This window comes from Solanum stenotomum, chromosome 10 (genome assembly GCF_019186545.1).
Source record: "Solanum stenotomum isolate F172 chromosome 10, ASM1918654v1, whole genome shotgun sequence".
NCBI classification, from domain to species: domain Eukaryota; kingdom Viridiplantae; phylum Streptophyta; class Magnoliopsida; order Solanales; family Solanaceae; genus Solanum; species Solanum stenotomum.
Window position 1 is genome coordinate 49123222 of NC_064291.1, and position 23359 is coordinate 49146580.

The window sequence follows — 23359 nt, forward strand, 5'->3', positions numbered from 1 at the left end:
ATTTTTTTTGAACCCCCTTGATGAAAATCCTCCCTCCGCCACTGGTGTTTGGTATAGTGGAAAATGTTTTTCAGAAAAAATAAATTATTTTTTTACGTGTCCAATATATAAAATTAAAAAATATTTGTATATGTTACGGACAAAGGAAATATGAGAGGTGAGGGGCTGGGAATTGGGATAGGGGTGGTGGAATGGTGGCAACAGAAATGGAGAGAAAATAAGTTGTGTTGGAAGATATATATCACTTGTAAAAATTATTGTCCCCTCCCAGAGAGTATTTTTTAAGAATTTAACTAATTGAATATGAAAAAATTAAAAATTAAAAATTAACACACTCGATAAGGAAAATGAAAAGAGACATCGTATAAAACAAAGTAGGAGAAACGTAAATTTAGATAAATTTGGGCACTAGTACCAAAAGGATTATCATAATTTCCTATACCATTCATATTCTTGGTTATCCACTTTCATATTTTGTGAAATAAAATAGTATTTTATTGCCATTTCATTTTGTGCAATAAAATTATACTACGTAACTATGAAAATAGAACAGAGAAAATGAGTTAGTGTTAAAAATAATGTGAATGTTGGGGGGAAAATTCCTTAATCAAAGAATATAATATAGTGGATGAGGATATTCTTTCTTTAATTAGAGGTTTTGAGTTTGAATTTTGGATATGAAAAAATTCTTGATCGAAGTGTTTTCCCACGAATGACTGTTTTACACAGCGCAAATCAGAATTAGTCGGATTTCAGTGCGGATATATGATTTTTTTAAAGAAATATGAGTGTTAAGGGAGATGAGTACGCGAATGATAGGGTTATTCAGATCGAATCGTAACCGATAATTTCATCACAAAAAAAGTTTATTGTTAATGAATTGTTGGATTAACGTTTGAAAAATGATTTGAAATTTTATAGTTAACAATTTAATGACACGGAATACAATTTACTCATTTCCTTATCAATTTAGTCATTAACCTGCTAAGAGTTATTAAATTAGCATTTATAACCCTACACTTATTCCATACTTCTAATTTTATTTTAGTTTCTAATGAGATTTGAAATATAATAGTCTCAAATATGATTGTGTCAAAGAACCATTTGGACTGTGTAGCTTGATGTTCCATGCCTTATTGGATCAATTTGTTTGCGTCAAATTACATGGGCCAAGTCCATTTTTCACTTGTGCCTAGGCCCATTACTTGGGCCAAGTCCACTTGTCACGTGCCTAGGCCCATTGTTATTATTATAAGGGCAAATTTTATGTGTCATATATTATAGTAATATTTTCAAGCTATAGCAGTAGATTTAGACCTTCAAGTTATAACATTAAAAATTTCAGGTTCTAACAAATAATTTTAAAAAAAAAACTGTTTTCAATAATTGAAAAAAGTTGTTTAACTAAAATAAAGAGATAAAAGAAAAATGAAAAAAAAACGTTTTTTAATGAAAACAAGTAATAAACTGAAATGGTGGTGTTAATTTAATTTGAATTTATTGTAGATAATTAATAAATAGCACGAATTAAGAGATTTAAACTAATTAAGATTATTGAATATCCTTAATTCATTCAAATCAGTTAAAATCAAATAAAAATTCAGCTTTTATCTCTCTTTTTTTCAACGTTTCTCTCTCTTCAATTTGCAACAAAAAAATTTCAACGTTTCTCTCTTCAATTTTCAACAAAAAAAAATCCCACATTCGAGTAATTGAAGTTTGTTTCATCTTTGAAAATTTTTGATTTTGTTGTGATGGACAATTACGTATCAATTTTAATTAAATATGGTGAAAGATGGGATCCTTTGGGCTAGTATTTATTATTGTTTAACGTTTGTTTTAGAATGATAGCGAAATGAAACAAAAATGATCAAACTGTCGATTAATTGAAGGTGGAGTCATATTTTGTGAACTGCTGATATCATATTATGTTTACTGTTGTGAAATGTAAAAAAAATTAGTGTTTTTTTGTTTATTTGTTTATTTTGTATACGGTTGTTGTTTTGTGAAATTATAAATTTAATGTGATTTTATGAATAAATTTGATAGAATAAATTAATTGAAATTTGTATGAAAATGTGCTAATTATTCTGTAAAAATAATTTAATTATAATGTTGACGAATTTATAAAAAAATATTTTATTTGATAATGAATTTGATAGTATAAGTCGAATGAATTATGTATGAAAAGTGTGTTAAGAAAAAAAAAATGGAATTCTTGACGAAGTGTATTACAAGTGTTTTAAATTGATATTAAATGTGAAATTGTTGAGTTTATATTTGTTTTGTTATTTATGTATAAAGTTGGGTGATAATAATTAATTATTTGGGACGACAAATGTATATAGTTTGAATGAATAATCATTTTGTATGAAATGTGTATTAAATAATGAGTATGAAAATGTATAAATTTGGTATGAATGATGATTGTTGTATGAAATGTGTATTAAGTGAGTATTAAATGTGAAATATTATGTTTTGTATGAAATTTGTTTTGTAATGTAATGTCTGAATGATATTTGTATGAAAAAATAATGACGAGTGTGTATAATTTTGTTGTTATTATAATTATTTTTATGGATGAAATTTGTATTGTCTTTGGAATGAAAAGTTAATATTATTTAATATATTTCTAATTGATTTGTATAATGTTAGACTAATTGTTATATTTTTTAATGAAACAGAGAATTATGTTGATTTTCAAATGAAATGAATTATATATGAAAGAGGGTTGCTGATATGAAATTCAAATGGTCCAAAGTTACCTGCAGTAGAAGTTGGCCACAACATGAAGCATGTTCATATTATCCTGTGCAAAACTAATGACTGCTTATTTGTTTAGACTATATAGAATTTTTATTTTATTTTGTCGTTTAGATTAATGTTTTGTTTTGATATGAAACATAATTGGTTTGAAGTGCATTATAAACTTAGTGTTTAATATACCGTTCATTCTTTCTATATTGTTCATTCATTAATCATACAGATTGCATACTGTTAAAAATAAAATTTATTCCAACTTAATACATAAGATAGTATAAATATTAGTGATAATTATAAAAGGTAATTATGGTATCCTGAGTATTTAATTTAATGTAAGTTTACATGAATATTAATTTGATTTTCAACTAGTGTCCTACTATAAATAAATTTAAAACAAATTGCAATTAGTGTTTCATTCCCACACTAACTTCAGCTAGTGTCATACACATTAATCAAAATTTCATACACGTTTTATCCAAACAACATGTATAAATATTGATATATTCATATAATCACACAATTTATACCATTTGTATATCAATTATCACAATTAATACATTATCCAACAATAAAATATTAAACTCATAGGCATACACGTATTAATAAGATTTCATACACATTTCATCCAAAAACATGTTTAGAATAGAAAGTAAGCATAATGTGTTTTTTTAAAGAAAAAATCAATAATTTGACAAATCATACAATTTTCATATCAATTTAATAATTTATACCATAAACACAGTTAATAGACAATCACACCAATGTTAAAACGCAATTCATACCATTTGTATACTGTTATTATATCACAATTCATAAATTTTTTAAAATCAAAATATTAAAGCGTAGTCATACACATATTAATCAGATTTCATATAGATTTCATCTAATAAATTTACAATTTGGAAACACACTGATATTTTCAAAATAGTATCTTGAAATTGTAATAGGCAATCAATAATTCATATGTAAACGGTATTTGCCTGAAAGAAAACATATGATATTATATATCATCAAATACTTAAACACAAAAAAATTGTCCAAAAGTTAAAAAAAAAAAACTTTTTTGTTGTTCTTCTTGTTGATGGTTTTGAAGATGCTCCAACTTCTACATTTTTTTTTTCTTTTTGATTTCAATAACAAAATCAAAATCAGAAGGGGTTTCAACAATTTTCCCCTTTCTCTTATTCCCTTTTTGATTTGCAGGAGTGACCTTTTTTTTCTTCATTTTTTCTCTCTTTGTCGCTCCTTTAACTTAGATGAACTATCCGTCGCCGAATTTTCAACAATTTTAGGCGGGGGAGGGAGGGGGGAGGTTGAGTTAATATATTAAAATTTGAAACATGAACATCATCATTAGAAGTTCCTTCACCCAATCTGGGACTCTTTCGAGGTGTTTCAATGGGTTTCTTAGACATAATTTTGTTGAAAAAAAAATTGGACGAAAGATTGAATGTTGGTGTAGTTGGCTGGTGAGAAAAATGGGAGAGAAGAAGGTGAAAGTGGGGTGATAGTGTGTATAGTTGGATAGGTATGGGGGAAGGGTGGTGGGATTGACTAATGGGAGGTTATGAGTGTAACATTAAATAAGGAAGTGTAATCAATTTTAAATCCATAAATATATGTAACTGATAATTTCAGTTTTAAAAAAGGAACTAAATTAAATTAATTAAATATTATTAATAAATAATATAAAAATATAAATAGATTAATCATTTATTAAATAAATTGAAATTAAATTTTGAATTAAATTAAATTTAATTGATATGTCATAACCCATAATTAAACTGTTATAAGTAAGAATTTTTTGAGAGTAGGTTTAAAACTCGTAATATTGTCTCTTAAATGTGTATATAGTTTGACTTTTTAAGATTGTATTCATGAAATTTGAAATATAAAATTTAAAAAATTATGAAATACCCAGATGAACATGTGAAGAGGAGGAATTTTCCTGCGGTTATTTTCCAAAAATCAGAATGGGGTATGCCCAATATATTTTAGAGGAAATTTCAAAAATAACTTAGACTATAAACATAATAAATTTCGTTAGTTATAATTTGCTTAATTATGATTCGTAGTGGTATATGTTATAAGGAGGCGAAAGGAAAGCAGAGAGAGGAAAGAAGCGAATTATATTTGTAATATCGATTGAATAATTATGTGTATCAATGATCATATTTGTAATTTTACCTTTTTTGTTTTTGATCCTACAAAACACACCCTCAACATTAAAAAACCTTTTAAATTATGTAAATTCTATTTTTTTCAAAGATGAAGACCTCAAACCATTTTCATTTTATTTATTTTTCTTCGCTTTAACACTTTGTTTGTGTGGTTGCTACGAATTGTTTCATAATATATTGTATTGTGTTATATTGTACTATGTTGTATTGTATCGTAATGTATTGTTTTTACTTTTAATGAATACAATGTTTGAATAAATTGTATCATTCTTCATTGTTACATAATGTCACGTGCACACATCCATAATTTGAATAATAAATCTATAAGAGAAATAGGGTACGGGCTAGGATTACTATGAAAAAGTAGGATAAAAGATGAAATATAATTATTAAATAATAAATAAAGATTAAATAAGATAAACATATTAAAGTAACAACAGAATCACACCGAAAATTGATCTTTACATAAAATGAGTACAACACAACACGACACATAACAACCATCTTATTTATTTATTACTATTAGTAACTATTAATGAGGTGTCAGTTGTCATGTCATGAGATGCGAAGTCAGTGCGAAGCAGCATTTTTCGACACTTGCTTCTGAAATTATTATACTCCTAACTCCTATATACTTTCTTTTCCAATTAACCGCTCCCTTTTCCATCTCTTGCCGCTTCGCTCATTCACCCCTTTCTCCACCCGTGCCTCTGCTTTCTTCTCCATATCTAATTCATCATGAGTCTTTTTGGTCTTGGAAGGTAAAAGTTGTAATCTTTTTTTAATTTTTTGGGAATTGGGTGTTGATTTCTATGTTTTCATGACATTTGATTGATTTGTGGTGGATCTGTTGATCTGGATTTTTCTTTCTGTGTTAATATTCTTTGGGTTGTTTCGATTTTAGCTCAACTAGTGTTTTTGTTTTAGTCTTTTAGGTGTTTCTTTTGGTACCCTTTTAGTGTTTTTGAATGCTGATAGTTTAGATGAGGTTAAAGGATTTTTGATTTGGGTGGCCAATTTGGGGTTAGCTGTGTTTTACTGTGGGGCTTTGATGATAAGCATATAAATTTAGTAGTCCTCCGTTTGAGTTTGTTTGTCTGATTTTGACTTGACAGGGAATTGACGGAAGTAAAGAAAGACTTTTGAAATTTGTAGTCTTAAACTAAAAGTTTGTAGAATGTTGTAAAATGTCATTTGTCACGTGGAGAGTTGGAATTGAAGAATTGCTGAAAAAAATAAGAAAAGATTCATTCTTTTTTAAACAAACTGAAAATGAAATGAAGACAATAAACTGAAACGAAGGGAGTACTTTTAAAAGAGAAAATCCGGTTTAGCTATCAGTGTCTCTAGAAATGCATTTGATATAGCCAAATAGTACAAGTTTGTAGATAGTTGTGTGTCCAGTTTAGTTGAAGCTGAAAATGTTAATTGAATGAACTGCCATGCATTTTTTCATTCTTAAAAGGATAAAATCAAACTTATCTCATTGTTTCGTTTTTATTGGAGCTGAATATGCCAAAAGAATGAAACTTTTTAGCAAGTTTCTGGCAATTGATTAATATTGAGGGTTTGATTTCAAGTATGCATATTTGCTTTGTGCTGTGGGGATATTGCATCATCTCCTAAATTTGACTGGTTTTAGTTTGACCTACTTAACACTGATTGTGTACTCGGCTCACGCGTTTGCCTGTGGTTGCATTGAACTTTAACTTCTAGTGCACCTTGCTTTCAGATTTGACTGGATGTTGTCTGTAGCCATATACATCATCTAATGTATTGTTTGCTCTTTCTATACAGGAATCAGAGAACATTCCGGCCCAAAAAAAGTGCACCCTCAGGGAGTAAGGTTGCACTGTTTCCTAGTCCAGGAGAAGGAATTCTCCTGTAGTCTTCTGTGTTTTTGTACTTATTTTCTGTGTGTTAACTCTTCGGCTGCAACATTTTGATGTTGATACCTCCAATTTCTGGATATTTTCAGTTGCCAAAGAAGAGCAATCTTCAAGAGTTAGGGAAAACTGACTATGCTTGTCCAATTCTCAAGGATGCTTAGGCAGCTTAGACTTTCTAACCTTCATGCTAATATGCGTTTATGACTGACTGCCATGATAGTTGGGTTTCTAGAACTACAAGCGTTATTCAACTTGTTTAGAGGGTGAGACAGTGTCTATGTGATCCCTGGATGCAAAAGTTATCATTACTTTAATTTTAGGGAGCTTTCAACTTTGCGAATGAGATATATAATATATTGGACTTTAGACTGTTAAGTTCGGGAGTCATTTTGTCTTGTTGATGACAGGGAACTGCATCCTAAAATTATAACTATGTGGCTAACGAGGTACTTATTTCTGATATACTGATAAATATGTGTTTTTGGTTCACATGAGGTTTGGTTTCTATTTGGAAAGGTTGGAGGCATAGATATGCAAACTTCTATTTTAGTTAGAGAAGCATCAGGATGATATGAAATCATTTGAATAGTCTCGTAACTTTGAGAACCATACTTGTATTTGGAGCTCTTAAGGCTCATCTAAGCTTCAAACTTTGACACAGTAAGATTTGGTTCACTAGGCTAGTTCCATAGTCTAGACTCTAGAGGATATAGATCAGTTTGTAGATTTATTAAGATCTCTGTAAGTATCTTGTTTTTTAGTTGCTGGTTTTTTTTTTTATTTTTTTATTTTTTTTTTTTATCTAACACTTTTTGATGGTGTCCAGCAAGTCCTTAATGCTGAGGAATACACATTTACCAGTTTCAAAAAAAAAAAAAGAGTATTGCATGCTATGAGTTTAGACCCTTGTGTCAGACATTGACTTATAACCAGTTCAGATATGTCTAAAGATACACAATAGGTTGAGTAGCACTGTTCAGCAAGTCTTCTTGCTAGTTTATCAAACTTCCCGGACATTTTTAATATGGTCTTAAATGTATCAACAAACTGTGGAGTAGAAGAATAGTATTTTTTCCTCCTGCATACAGTTTTTTTGTTTTAAAATGTATTAATTAGGTCATCTTCCTTAATTTTCTCTCCTTTTGTGCAATAACAGGGGGCACAGTTAAGGAAGCATATTGATGCCACATTGGGTAGTGGAAACTTGAGAGAGGCTGTAAGACTCCCGCCTGGAGAAGATATTAACGAGTGGCTTGCTGTCAACAGTACTCTTTCACCCTCTCCACCTTTCTATCTTTCATGCATGTGCATATCATTAGCTAGTGCCCTAATTTTAGCCCTATTTTGTGGCTAATGTTTCTCAGACACAAACCGCACATATGATTGCTGTGTTCACAATCACCCTCGAGCTGCAGGTCTAATCTGTGGCTGAAGAAGAGTTTCTCTAAATTTACAAAAAGAAATAAAGTGGATGTTAAAAATGAGAAAGAAAGATTACCCATCTATCCCAAACTAACTGCTCTACTTTCTTTTGATTGTCCCAAAACTTTGTCACTTCTCTGAAAAGGTTCTCTACAATTTCTTGTACCTTTTCAATATATAATACTGCAAGAGATCACACATATGACTTTTTTTCCTGAAATGGTAAATGTTATTGATGTCAAAACCAGCAATAAGAAAGTGTTGTGATAACATCCAAAAAGTTAGGGGAAAGAAAACCCTGGGTATCTATACAAAAGATTCAATGAATTGTAACAGGGTATCATTATCCTCTATCTGCCATTCCCTTTTATACCAAGTTATCAACAAATTTGATCTTCAGGATTGAGTTGTTCTTCCCTTCAAAGAACCTCTGGTTTCTTTCTTTCCAGACACACCACCAAATGGTTGCTGCCATTGTGTTCAAATCTAACAGAAATTCCAATTCATCTGAGGTTTATTCTCCACGGTTTAGTATCTTTTATTCTAACAGAAAGCTTCGACTCTTCTCTTGTACCATGCTTTGTTGAATTAGGTTGGTAAATGTGATCTGGGGTGTTGCAGGAGTGTTCAACATGTTGAATGGTTAGTTCTAGGTAACAGGTGTTGTAAAGAATGAGGATAGGTTGCAAGCTCATGTGAGTACTGCTATAGTACTAACAAATTTTAAATTATGTAGTAGCTTGATCTCTATTTTTCGTCATCCAAATGCCACATGAACATACCATACCTAAGAAGTTCGACCAAGTGTTAGTAATTCACATTTTGTACAACAACTTTTGATGATTTGCTAACTAACAATTAGAATTTTTAATGATGTTTAAAGGCTGGTACAAAGTAAAATGAATTACGTAGCAGAAAGAATTCTAGATAGAAGCTTTCATGCTCTGCTTACATGTGAGTTTCCTTTGAAGCCAATTGTGAGAGCAGAGTGCTTCATATACTATGTTATCATTGCTCTCATCATGCTCACACACACATTAATTTCGTTTCTTTGGTGAGGTGTTGCTATTATTCAATCTAAATTTCAAAACTGAATGGAGGCTTTATCTTGCAATATCCAGCTGTCGATTTCTTCAACCAGGTGAATCTGCTTTATGGCACGTTGACCGAGTTCTGTACACCAGAGAACTGCCCTACAATGACTGCAGGCCCTAAGTATGTTCAGTAAATGATTGCTTTGATAATACCTGTGCAAAGTACTATATGCTATGTAGTCCAGTGATGTATAAGAATAATGAGTAATCATTTAGATGCTCGCTGATTATTTATCAAAATGTTGCTTTCCTGAGAAATATTTGAGAAGTATTATAATTATATTAGTCATTTCCTCATTTCTTTCTCTAGTTGGTATTTGTACTTCCATTGATGATTTCGTTACTAATTGGTGAATGTTCTACAGTTTAGCAAAGCTATCCTCTAAGTGGAGTTTAACTTATTTAGGTTCTGATTTAGATACTAAAAAACTAGAAACATGTAAATCCTTCCACCAGGTTTGCAATTTGACCACCAATTATGTGAAATTACCTTGAATTCAGTTGAGTGTGTTTCCATTAGAAAGATTTAAAGCCATGTATGTTGCTCATGAGAATGTCCTTTGTTTATTTTTCTTGGACTGACTAAACCTTGAGAACTTTCTGGATCATCTTGTTGGAAGTTAGCAGGTGTTCCTGGAGCATTGGTTATTTCATCTATTGTCCCCGTCCGTGTGTCATTCTGCTTACTGGTCTAGAAAGTTGATACAAGCATTCTAATGATTATACTCATCTTGTTGTGAATCAAGCAACTCTTAAATTTTCTCCCCATCTATAATGAGTTGTGCTTTTCTTCTTCTACCATTTGTCTAATATATGATATCTGTATAGCGTTCCATTCCACCCTTTGTGCCAGAACAAGACATACCTGAAACAGGAAAAGAAGAAAAATGTAAGGACTGGGATTGTATTGGAGCTAACAGTCTGTTCCTTTGTAATTCTGCATCTTCTTGATGAATTTTCTAATACATTTTAATTACTTCCCCAAAAATAAATATAAGGATTAGAATTTGGTAAGACAATAAAAGGTCTAGTTTCGAGACAATTTCTTACTTCTTTTCTTGTATGAAGTATGGTGAGGGAAAGAGTGGGTAATGACGTAAATGTGGTTGTTTCTTGCACTGCTTTTACACAAAGATGTCATTTAATGGAGATGTCTGCCTGTTAAATGATCATGGGTGAGTGTGAATTCTAGGTTTCAGCCACAATACTCTCTGCCTTTAGCTATTTGCTGCCTTTTTGGAAGTAAACTAGTCTTCTTTGATGTTGACAAATTTGCTTCAATACCATCACGAGTGCGGCAATATTTTTGGAAGGTCCAAGCAACATAGATCTTGTCAGAGAAATGCGGATGGTGAATTTGAGATTGTACAAAATCAGAAATGATTAAATCTGACAAAGGGTCTAAGTAGCATACATACATAAAGGATAAACTTAGAGAAGATCGTTTAAAATGGTTTGGCCATGTCCTGTGTAGACCTCCATATGCATCAATATATAGATGCCACGATAGGAAGATTGAAGATGATAAAAGGGGATGAAGTAGATTTAAAATCATATTAAAGGAAGATGTTTCAAAGACTTACTATCTCTGAGAATCAATGTGAATTTGAATAAGAAAGAACACAATGAAGATATAGGATGTATATAGGTGACACCAACTATATGAGAGTAAGATAGAGGATGTACATAGGTCACTTTATTTGAAAATCGGTTTTTGAATTCCGAATCCGTCTTGAAGTTTGTATTTCAAATTTGGATCACTGCTATAACCTGTTTTCCTACTCACTTTTCACCTTGGAAAATTGTATTTAAGTACATTCAAGCAGGAACATTATTCCAAATATACTTCGCAAAAAGTATAACCAAACAGAACTTCCATCTTCAACTCCAACAACAACAACATACCCAATGCAATTCTACAAGTGGGGTCTGGGGAGGATAGTGTGTGCGAGACCTTGCCCTACCTTAAAAAGAAGAGAGGCTTTTCCGATAGACTAAATTCCAACTCCAACTCCATAAATTCCAAATAAAATAAAAGATACTTGGAATCTACGGCCAAACACTGGCGGATAGAGGTTATGGACCCTTCTTAGTTAGAAGTAAATTCTTTCCCGTAAAGAGTGATTTTTTACCATGAAGAGGGGAGAAGAATACAAATTAATGGTTTTGATGAATGGAGCAAAAAAACAAAAAGGAAGTCTGGTTCTTTTTTTTCTTTTTCATGATATATTTTTTCCGCACTCTTGACTTCCATTAGTTATTGGTGAATTGCAGTTTCTGCAGCACTTCTATATGGAAATTTGACTAATTTGCTGGTTATGTTATCCCTGTGAATTCTCATTCCTCCTTACTTAAGTCCAACTTTGATTATGATAGTCTGAACCAAATTAAAAAGTTTCTTATGGTGTTATTTTTGATGTTCAAGAGAAGAAAAATTCAGACGGTATTCCTGACTTCTTCACATATTGATTTCAGATACGAGTACAGGTGGGCTGACGGAGTACAAATTAAGAAGCCTATTGAAGTTTCGGCTCCAAAATATGTTGAATATTTGATGGACTGGATTGAAACTCAATTGGATGATGAATCTCTATTTCCTCAAAGGCTTGGTAATTACTGGTCTTTAATTGGAAAGTAATAACATGCTATTTTACTGTACATTACAGGTGCGATCGATGTACACAGTTTCTACTTTTGAGTGTATTAAAATTTGACCCTCATCTAAGATATATTTCACACGTTTCAAGAGTAAAATCTCATTTTATAATTCTAAGTCAAAGTATCATCGAATTGTTCCACATCAAACCATCTCTAAAAACTACTCTATTATCATTCTTTTTTTCTACTCTGTTATCTTTCTGCGTATATTGTATCGGTCTGCTTTTTGATAAGTGGTTTTTCAACTTATAAAAAAAGTTACTAATATAATATGAAAGTCTAGCTTCTTGGTCTTCAGGCGGTCTGAAGTTGTATTGGACAAAAAGATCTTAGAGAGGCCCCTTTCCTGAACAACCCCCAAGTAAAAAAACCAATTACGTTGCTTTAGTCATTTACTTTTTAATTAGTCTTGTTGGGTGGGGTGTGTGGGTGGGGGATAGTGTGGTGCCAAACTCTGGGCTTGCAGATGGGTTGGTGGGATGTGGTATTCTAGCTTTATTGATATCTATTCTCTTTCCATCTTAGTTTGGAGAATGCTAATGCCTTTGTTCTTGTTTCTCTGTGCTAAATTTTGTAGGTGCGCCGTTTCCATCCAACTTCAAGGATGTTGTCAAGACAATTTTTAAGCGTCTCTTTCGTGTGTATGCACATATTTATCATTCCCATTTTCAGAAAATTGTGAGTCTTAAGGAGGAGGCCCATTTGAATACGTGCTTTAAGCATTTCATACTCTTCACCCATGTGAGTTATCTGAATCTCTTCCTTGTGCACATTACTAGTATGCCTTTCGTCCAAAGTTTGAAAACATGTTAATTGCATGTATCTGTCCAAATTATTGATCAAATTAATGTCGTGTTATCTTTGTTTTTTTTCTGGTTGTCTGTTAAACTTTTCAAAGGATTATGTGTAGAAAATTAAAGAATTGATATCCTAGTACACAACTGAGGGGATTTTTTTGGTCTTTCTATGGAAGTCCATCATTCATTAGTTTAGTGGATGCTTGTTTGTTGCTGAACGAAGGTACAATTATTCACGAGGAAACAATTTTAAGCTTCAATAATGGATGACTCTCAAATCTAGAAGGAGTAGAAGATCTTGAATATTTATTCAAAAAAATGTCTTTTAAAACGGAATGAGTGATCTAAGTTTTATTGTTTCAAGAAGCACCCCAAGGCTGGAAACTTTAAGTCAGTTTTCTCTTCAATTTCTTTCTTTTTTTACTCTTCATCAAACATGGATAAGTCTAGATTTTACTGAACATATCTTTTTGGCAAGTTAGTGAGGAATATGTATGATTAAGTTTATAGCTCTCGTCTAATATTGGTTAAAGTGCCCCTAGGGCTTAGGTCAAGTGGCAAAGGTTGAGGACTTGTGATGTAAACTAGACATTCGAGCCCCGCGCCATGTGAACTGAACTTAGTATTTAAGTGAAGAAGTGTATTGGGGCGGACCCATTATCTAGAGTTTCAAAGGTTGAGGTAGGTTGGCCCCAGATTTCTCGGTAAAAAGAAAAAGTATTTATGAAGGCAATGCCTTTAATATAAATGCAGGTCATGTTCCAGATTAATTTGTTCTAACGATATTTTTAATGTTGAACTTGGTTAATTGCTTCTCTTTTAGGACTTCTGCTCAGTCAAATTACTAATATATTCTCTTTCATACTGAAAAACGTGAACTATGTTTGTTGTTGAGAATAAGAACATACTACTTTGTTGTCATTATAGCATAACTGATAGTTGTTAGGCCACATGCATGGAGGAATGATCTTACAGATTTTATTCCTAGGAAGTTGAGTAGTTAGGAGGTGTGGAAGTCTTGTTTGCATAATGACACCTTTCAAACAAAGGTTACTCAGGTGTGGACTGTGGTTTAACTCTAAATAACTCTTATGAAAAAGGCGGGCACTCTGTGAGGTGTTGGACATAGAAGCTAGGGAGGTTAGTAGAAACCTGGTTTGCAGAAGAGTAGTGGTTTTTGGGTGTATATAGGAAAAAGGGAAGACGGAAGTAATTTCGACCTTGAGATGTGTTGAATGACATTAGCCATTCCCTGACAGACGTATTTTTGTTTTTATTTTCAGCGGCTAAGTATTTAATTGTCGTAAGAGAGCTGAAAGTATAAATTTTTCCATCACTAGATTAAGATGTGGGAGAAATGTAATTTTCCTGGAGCCTACTTCTTTTATTCTGATTTGCATCTTTTTCCCTGCTAGAAGGGGGATATTATGGAGCATAACTTTTGAGGGTTAGATCTTTCGCGTAGGACCTGAATCACACCCCTCTAGTCCTTAATTTCGGATAGCGCTTCCTTCTCTTGCTATCCCCTTATAAACAACAAAGTTTCTAGCACTACCTTATTGACAGAGAATGAAAATTGTCGCTAGGAACAAAGATACTCACTAGTCAGTATCTGATGCTGGCTGGGGAAAAAACTTTTGGTTATTTGTTCAAATGAGGTTATGCGAGTTGCTCTTGAGAACATAGGTTTTGTCATTGTGCAACATAAGTTCGTTTTGTATGGAGTTGAGAGTAATAATTTTATGTTTATCTTGTAGGAGTTTGGACTGATCGACAAGAAGGAACTGGCTCCACTCCAAGAGATTATAGAATCCATCATCGTCCCGTACTGAACAACGTGATATTTCACTGTGCTGCTAAAGCTGGAACTAAATAGTGTAATGTAATGTAATAAAGTTTCTCGTGGTCATCCAAAGTGTATAGCCTCAGCTGACAATTTGAAGTGTCTATGAATGTATAATGGTTGTAGCTTTTCCTATATTGCTTTCAAGCAAAGTCCTTTTGTGGATGACTAAACTAAGACCAAACAGATAGAACCTGGAGTTGAGAAATCGTCTTTCTATCTTACAAAGGTAGGGGTAAAATTTGTGTACATTCTATTTTCTCTAGACCCCATTTGAGGGACTATGCTATTGTTGGAGATATTGACCATGGTAGTAGTGTTTTGAGTTTTTCCCTTTTATCACGAAAGCCATTTTAAAATAAAATAGTTTTTTGGTTGACCCCCTATAATTAAGATAAAATCGAGTGATTTGTTTATGTAAAATTGTTTAGCCATTATCTAAATGATTAGGTAAAGTTGAACGACTTATTCTTTATATTTAACGACTTTGATACAATAATGTAAAAGTTTCGTGTCACTTTGTGATATCATTTCTATTTTAGGGGTGTATCTGGTATGAAGGAATTTTTTTGTTAAAAAATAATAATTCATGGTTGGATGGCTCAAATACTTGACTTTAATGTACCGTTCTCTTTTTAGTGGGTGTATCGAGTCAAACAGTGACAAGTAAAAATGAACGGAGGGAATAGTCTCTTAAATAATTTTGAGGAATTTTATAGTTAAGTTTATTAAAAGTAAACACTGATTTTCATCAAATAATGATAAGTTTGATTCTTAAATTTGACAAAAATTAAGAAAGAAGAAATGCTTCACCAAAGCACCATGAAAGTCCTGTCAAATCAAAGAAATTGCAACAACCAAAATAGCACTAACACTAAAAATAGATTTTAAAAAAGGCATAAACTATACCTCAAAAATCTTGCAGTAGACACCCAAAATAGAAAAATAGCTAAAATCGAAAATAGGATTCACCTAAATATGAGTTCCCGAAGTTGACGAGAGGGAGTTGCTCGGATGGTAAGCACCCTCACTTTCAACCCGAAGGTTGCGAGTTCGAGTCATCAAGGGAGCAAAAGGAGTGGGAGCTCCTAGGAAGGAATTAAAAAAAAAGTTCCCGAAGTTTTTTTCTTTTCCCTACTAAATCAAACAACCAAAATTAGTTTAATATTTGGGAAATATTATTTTTTTGACAAACTTAAAGGATTAAAACTGTCCAAAAATAGACTTAAGGAACTATTATAAACTTACCCCAGACTTAACGAACCAGTAATTGGCATTTACTCCATCTTTTTCCTTTATTTTTTCTTTAATATAAATTGCCCAGGAATAGATTTAAGTCACATCTTCATTTTCTTTCATACAAAATTTGTTATTTTTTAAAATTATGTAATACACATGTCTAAAGCTTCATACCTTTAAACATTTTTATTTTTGGATAATGCTAAATGGCCAGAAAATTTGGCCAAAAATTTAAAAAGTCTATAATATTCTTTTTGTTTTAAAATAAACTGATTTTTTTTTCATTTTTTAATTAAAAGGTAATAAAGTTAAAAGGGTAAAAATGTTCAAAAAGGTAAAATAACATAGTTCATAACATAGTGTGAAATATGTTATTTTACCATTCTGACCAAATTTTTTGGCCAAAAGGATTTTTTCTTTATTTTATTCCTAATCACTTTTCTAAGTTTTCTTACAAATAATGACAAGATGTGTTTTATTATAGACATCTACTTCCTGGTCCTTTCGAGCCCAGTCAAAATCTGGATTCTGGAGCATGGAATTTGAAGGATTTTATAAATGAGTTGTGACTAATATTAAATATCTCGATCTTTTTAAATTTCATATTTGAACTATCAAAAATGTGAATTTTATATTTGAATTATCATCAAATATTTATCAAAATACCTCAAGGTCTTCAACTATCAATTGTTTATTTTTTCTATTTGAAATATCACCATTATTTATGTGGAAAAGGTGAAACAAAAAATTGATAATAATTCAAATATGAAACTCAAAAAACCAAAATATTTCATGTGGAAAACATTTTTCTTTCTACCAAACCTACCATAGAGTATTGAATTGCCGCCAACCTCTGCAGCCCAACCTAATTGTCATCAATGCTATTATCTAATTAAGTATTTCTTATTCTTCAAAGTTTAACATCTTTTTTAAGAGTAACTTTCACATATAGCAAATAAAAAAATCATATTTGTGTGCTATAACAAAGTTTGCATAATTGCGCTCCATAGCAAACATATATATGCATAATTCGCTATACATATACAATTGAAAGCTATGTCTATTTCGCTATACATATATACAGAAAGAAGCAATTGTATAATTCGTTGGCTCCTCGTCAGATTGTATAATTTCGCTGGCAGGCCATTTGTATAAATTGTTGTTAGCCTCTCGTTTGTATAAATCGTTGACAAAAATATTTGTATATAAAAAATCGCTCTCTTTCGCTTATACAAACATAAGTTATACATTATATTTGTATAATCTGTGTTTGTATAAAACGGGAAAGAGAGAAAGGCAAAAGAGAACTGGGCAGGAGAATATTTGTATTGTATAATTAGAAGTGTATAAGACAAATATATATGTAGTTGCATGTATATATACAATTTTCTTTCGCTTTATACAAACATAAATTATACATTATACAAACATAAATTATACATTATACAAATATAAATTTTACATTATATTGTATATTATGTGTTTGTATAAACGAGAAAGAGTGAAAGGCAAAAGAGTATTGGGCAGGGAATATTTTTATTGTATAATTATGAGTGTGTAGGACGAATATATATGTATTTGCATGTGTATATACAATTTTCTCTCGCTTTATACAAACAGAAACGCAATTTATACAATTCTGTTGTATGAAGCGAGAGAGACGAGCACAGATGGAGCGAGCGAGAAAGGAAGAGTGGCGAGTGAGAATTTGCAAGGGAAGAGAGGCGACTGGCAAACGTTTGCTACGAGGTGCAATTAAATCAAACAGTAGCTACTCAATTTATTTTAGATTATAAGTTTGCTATTCTGTACAATTATCCCCTTTTTTAATTCACTTGCAATAAATGGAAAGACAACAAAATAGAGTGTATTTAAAATAATATTTAAAAAAAAACTTATTGTGCTTTGTCCATCCATAGTTACCAGCAGCTACCTTAATTAAAGTAACAATACAACAATAGTCTACTTTTAAGTGTCAAATTGACACTTACCAAGCTAGACAAATGAATAACTTAAGAGCAATATCCTCAAATGTTTCATTCAAGGCCTTTCCCTAACCAAAGAATATGTTACAAAAATGGCTAATACTATTATCAATGTTCCTAACCATCAAGAGGCACATGAGAATTCCTAATATCTTTATGACCAGTCTCTGAAGCTGCAAAACCATAAGCTCCAGTAGTGGCAGCAAGGACAACAAATATCATGGAGAAAAGTTGGAGGTTTGCTAGCAACTCTCCTCGAACCTCGCTATCTTCTGAACGACACATGACATCGTTCCCTTTGAGTTGGCAACCTTCTGGCATCATAGGACCATACAGAGTGAATGCAGTTTGATAGAACCAGAGGCCTTGGAGTGCTACAGAAATGCCGCTAGCCAAGTCAATGGGGAAACTGGTGGGCATAAGAGCTCCAGCGATAGTCGTCAATATGCATAGACCTATGAGGAGGACAAGGATAAGGTGATAGTACCCTTCGAGGCCTTTGTGGGTTGTGGAGTGGAAAAAGAACAAGAAATACTCTGCAGAGAATGCTGTGGCAGCGATCAAGCAGAGAGCTCCTTCAGGCAAGGGAAGAAAACTGAAGGATGAAAGTAAATTTATCGAGTTAAAGACTGATGGAATGGAAGATCCAAGACAAACAGATAGTCATATACACAAAAACTATTCAAAGTTGGGCAAGATAGTTCATAGATATTCCACACACTGAGAGATGTATCATAGGCAACTCCTCCAGGAGATTAATACAAGTTGAAAATAGGATAACTCTGTGTTGGAAATGGCCCCCCAAGAAATGGTAAGGTATTAACAATATGCCTAAAGCAATGAACGCATGTAGTTGCAACATTTAGATTTTCCCTCACTCACAAATGATTGTGAATAATGCAAAGTTCCAGTTTTACTTAGTAAAGGATACACAAACTGTAATCCCACTCTGAATATTTACTGAACTGCTGGAAATAAGTCATCACTTTAAGGAAGAGTTTCAACACATTGCATGATAGCACAACTAATTCATGAATATCTTGTCTAAACCGATTCTTATTAGGCTTTAAAAACACATGTGATAAGGTTGATGATGGTTATAGTCATCTAAATTTCTTTTTAACTTTGTTCATTTTCAGATAAAAATTGATTCCAAAACACGTTTAGGAGCATGATTTCCAAGGATTGCATAAAGAAGTAGGCAATCTAGGGAATCCAGACCTCTGTTCTGTCGGCCAGTAAGAAAGATGATAATGAATTATTGATGCGGGCGGAACAAACATCAAATATCATTAATTTAACATACACACAGTATTCAGCTTACACGTTCAGTCATGTGATTGTAATGGTATGTTTTCAAGTATACGCATGTTCATTGACTTGCAGACTCAAGTCTCATTCTTCACATCGATTCTAGAACTTGTGAATGGGACTACTCAGTTCAAGAATGTATTAACCTTTTAGAGAAATAACAAAGCAGGAATTGACTTCTTTTCTTGCACATAGCTCAATTCTGGTTCCAACTAATCAAATTTTAAAACGATATACGACTAAACTCAGACTTGCAATTCCTACAACAGCCAGTAAAAGCTCTTTAGTTCAGCCATTTTCCAACTGCCAGCACTTGTTATACCTAACTGGTATCACACTTATCTTGCAAGAAGAATGTGTTACAGTGCCTGTTTTGACTGCTTTTCTTTAACTTTGAAAGGTTGCTATAGCTTAAGACTAGAAATGCCTAGAGATGCGGATATCTAGAAACAGGCAAAGAGAAATAAAAAGGAAAGTGGATGGAGTATCCATAGGACAAATCAAGTAAGGGCAGTTAGAAGACTGGAATTTCATCATTGTCCTTGGGAGAGGGGACGGAAACCACCTATTTTTGCTTGCAATCTGTCATTTTCCACTTTTCTCATGGGGATGGTGCAGTAGTCTTACTCAAAGAAGGACTTATATGCATATGATTATTTCAAAAGTATGGTTACTTGATTTGCAGTAATCCAACTCGACAGTATGTGAATTACTTGATAAAATTTAGACCATCGTAATTCTTGAGAAGATTGTATGAACAACTATATTGATGCCTAAAAGAGAACTATGAAGTGTGTATGAAGTTCCAATAAATTCTAACTAGGCTGAAGAACTGAATGTACTTCCCTAAATATGACGAGAACACTAAGGAAAACTAAAAACTAAAAATGATTACAATAGGATATTGGACACTCATTCAATCTTCTCATCATCTTCACATACAAAGAAAGACGGTTCCAAATATAAGTTCTTTACAAATAGAAAAGCCAGAGCCAATGCCTCAATCAGCAAATAATTATTAGAAATCAATCAAATTTATTATTTCACTCAACCTTCTATCAAATCAAGCTCCATAGCTAGCAACCTCACAATTCACTTGTGATAATAAAGAAGGAAAAAGAGTTTGTAAGCATTAACTTTATGGTTCAGCATCACAAGTCTAAAAAAGTACTATGTTGAACATGTGGAAAGTTGTACCACATGATCAAACACTAATTAGGAGAACGATTGTCTGGATCATTTCACTTCTACACTACTACTACGATTCAAATTTACTTAAACATATAATCAAAAATACCCTTAGGCCAACAAGCACCAAAGTCAAGCAAGATTATGAATCAGGAAAACTAACCTGGTTTTCTCTGAAAGTAGCACAATCAAACCAAAGATGACGAACATGAGAAGCATTCCAGCATGCTCAAAGTTATTCATATGAGTAGGATTCAAAACTCAATGAACGAGAAGTTTGAGGTGTGTCGAATAGAAGAGCTCAATACAGAAATCAATAAAACCTCCAATTGCTATCACATAAAGTTCCAAATATTTCAACTTCCCATCAAAACCCGGAACAGGGCTCCAAACCCTTACCCTGAATGACTTGGGATTCGATGAATATCTAACCAGAGCAGACCATATATGCCACATACCAATCACAAGAAACAGTGTCCCAGGAAGAACATGCCCAGGAAAAGAACCCATCTTTTCTTGCAACAACCAAGAAAAGATCTACCAAACAGTTTCAACACAATTCAAGATTTACCTAATTCTTGAAACTTCTTCAACACAATATCACCAAAAAGGAAAACACACACTTTTCTAATATACCCTGTTCTCTGTAATTATGCTCTGTAAAAAACTAAAATTTAGCTTATCTAAAACAGATAAGCTAGAAAGATGAGCTCCTTGTACAGTTAACTTTCTGTGAGAATATATTCTTAAACAAACTGAATCAATCCCCACTTACCCAGAAACGATACTGCACAATCTTTGAAGAAAGCAAACTCGTTAACTACAACCTGTTCCATAGAAAAACAGCTGTTAAACTTAGTTGTGAGCAAACAATATTGGTCATTCACCAAACTACTCTTCCAAAGCAAATCAGAAATAAACTTTTTCAACGAAATAATTTCACAAAAAGCTGACTTTTTTGAATTGACAAAAGAGAATTCAGAAAAGTAGGGAATTCCGTGTATTCAAGGCCCACTAATGACAACGACATAAAAGTCAAAATAGTACTACCAGCGGCGGAACCAATATATTCACAAAAAAATACAAAGAAATAAACACCCAAAGAAGTTACAGTAAAAATAATCTTAATCATATATATTCAAATAAACCCCCCTCGATCCTATCTACTTCCGCCTATTAACAGGCTTGAAAATGAAAGAAAGTAAAAAAAATTCCACATTTCCACGACTTTAATTATCAAGATTTGAAAAACCCAATTTCAGATCTATAATTTATTAATCAATCGCAGCCCCAGTTAAGTAAACAACCCAAAAAAAAGGGAATTGCTAAAACCAAGAAGAGTTGAACAGCAAAGGGTAGTTGCAGGTAAATGTAACGCACCTTTGTTTTTGTGAATGCCGAAAAAAAGACTAGTTTATCTTGTTGTTATTTGTGATGCAAGAAAAACGACGATAAAACTAAAAAGTAAAAGGAATGATGAAGAAAGTGGGGATCGGGGAAAGTTGAGATTGGGTCATAGAGAAGACAGAGGTGACGGCAATTATGGACGTATTATTGAATCTAATAAGTACTAATTTTATACTATTTGAACGGTGCCTCAGTTTTTTTCTCTTTCCGGCATATACAGATATTTTTTTTAGGAGTACTAAATTTAAAGTTTCAAAAATATCAATAGTAAAGTTAGTTTAGCAAATATATTCTTAATAAATATTTTTTAAATATTTTCTTACTAGATCAATATGGATGAAGTAAAATAAATTGTGGAAGTACATGATAGACTTAGATAAATGTTTTGGTTTTACTAAGGTTTAATCAAATAGTTTAGATATTAAGATTTATAATAAAATCTTAATATTACTAACTTAATATTTGTTAATTTAAGTATTTTTGCAAAACTAATAATTTACCACTCCATTTGCTTTCATCGCTAACCATTGTTATTATTACCTTCACTATCACCTACCATGATCAAATTAACATTGTTAATGATATTTACAGTCATCTTCTATTTGATAGCAATCATCAAAGTCATTCATCATCATCATGAACTATAATTCATGATTATCATTATCTTCAATTACCATTACAACTTCCAATTACATCGATATTCACAACTATCGATCGATTATAATCATCCCATTAACTATTATTCACAATCATCACCAATAGTCAACATGATCTCCAGTCGACCTAAAAAATTATCAGGCCATTACCAATGAATGTATAATTTCTTAAAATTATACATTACCATTACAACCTCCAATTACATCGATATTCACATCTATCGATCGATTATAATCATCCCATTGACTATTATTCACAATCATCACCAATAGTCAACATGATCTCCAGTCGACATAAAAAATTATCAGGCCATTACCAATGAATGTATAATTTCTTAAAATTATTTTGATATAATATTAAATTGATTTATTATGTTATTTTTATTCTTCTTAGGATGAGTGCTAGTTCGAAAGTGTGTTGTCTTAAAGAGTTTCACTTTTAAAAATTTAAAATTTTCATTTCACTATGTTAGATTTACCTCAAGGAAATTTTCGAACACTAATACATGGTATAGAAATTTCACCTGTAAATTTTTTGAATTTCAATAACTATGCTAGAGTTATTTCATGTTTTAAGTTAAACTCATTTTTGTACAACCTCAGTAAATATAGCTAAATTAGCACAATCTTTTAAACGATAAATAAATATTAATAAGCGTCACGCGATTTAAAAGAGTAATTTCCCTAGATAGTCACCCATGTTTGGGAAATTATCTAAAAATATCACTTATGTTTGTTTTAAGACTACAATATCACCCAATTTTGCCTATTTTCCTCAAAATATACTAGACACAAAAAATACATTATTTCTCTCCTACTAGAATGCCATGTCACATTTTTAAATTTATTAATAATATTTTTTAATTATTTAAATGACAGCTTGTTTAATATATCTATAAGAAAGCATTAATCCATTCTCTATGAAAA

At 32.0% G+C, this 23359-nt stretch overlaps 2 protein-coding genes across 2 annotated transcripts; one reads left to right on the plus strand and one right to left on the minus strand.

Annotated features, from left to right (window-relative positions):
• The first annotated feature begins 5502 nt into the window (after window positions 1–5502).
• LOC125841721 (MOB kinase activator-like 1A) lies at window positions 5503–14902 on the plus strand. The gene is made up of 7 exons (XM_049520891.1): window positions 5503–5704; window positions 6741–6789; window positions 7989–8097; window positions 9376–9469; window positions 11824–11957; window positions 12584–12747; window positions 14561–14902. The coding sequence occupies exons 1-7, from the start codon at window positions 5682–5684 to the stop codon at window positions 14633–14635; spliced, it is 648 nt and encodes a 215-aa protein (XP_049376848.1). The 5' UTR covers window positions 5503–5681; the 3' UTR covers window positions 14636–14902.
• Window positions 14903–17878: 2976 nt separating this feature from the next.
• LOC125842348 (uncharacterized) lies at window positions 17879–21321 on the minus strand. The gene is given in 2 exon segments (XM_049521623.1): window positions 17879–18465; window positions 20533–21321. Coding segments are annotated over 2 exon segments (825 nt in total). The 5' UTR covers window positions 20880–21321; the 3' UTR covers window positions 17879–17987.
• Window positions 21322–23359: the final 2038 nt, after the last annotated feature.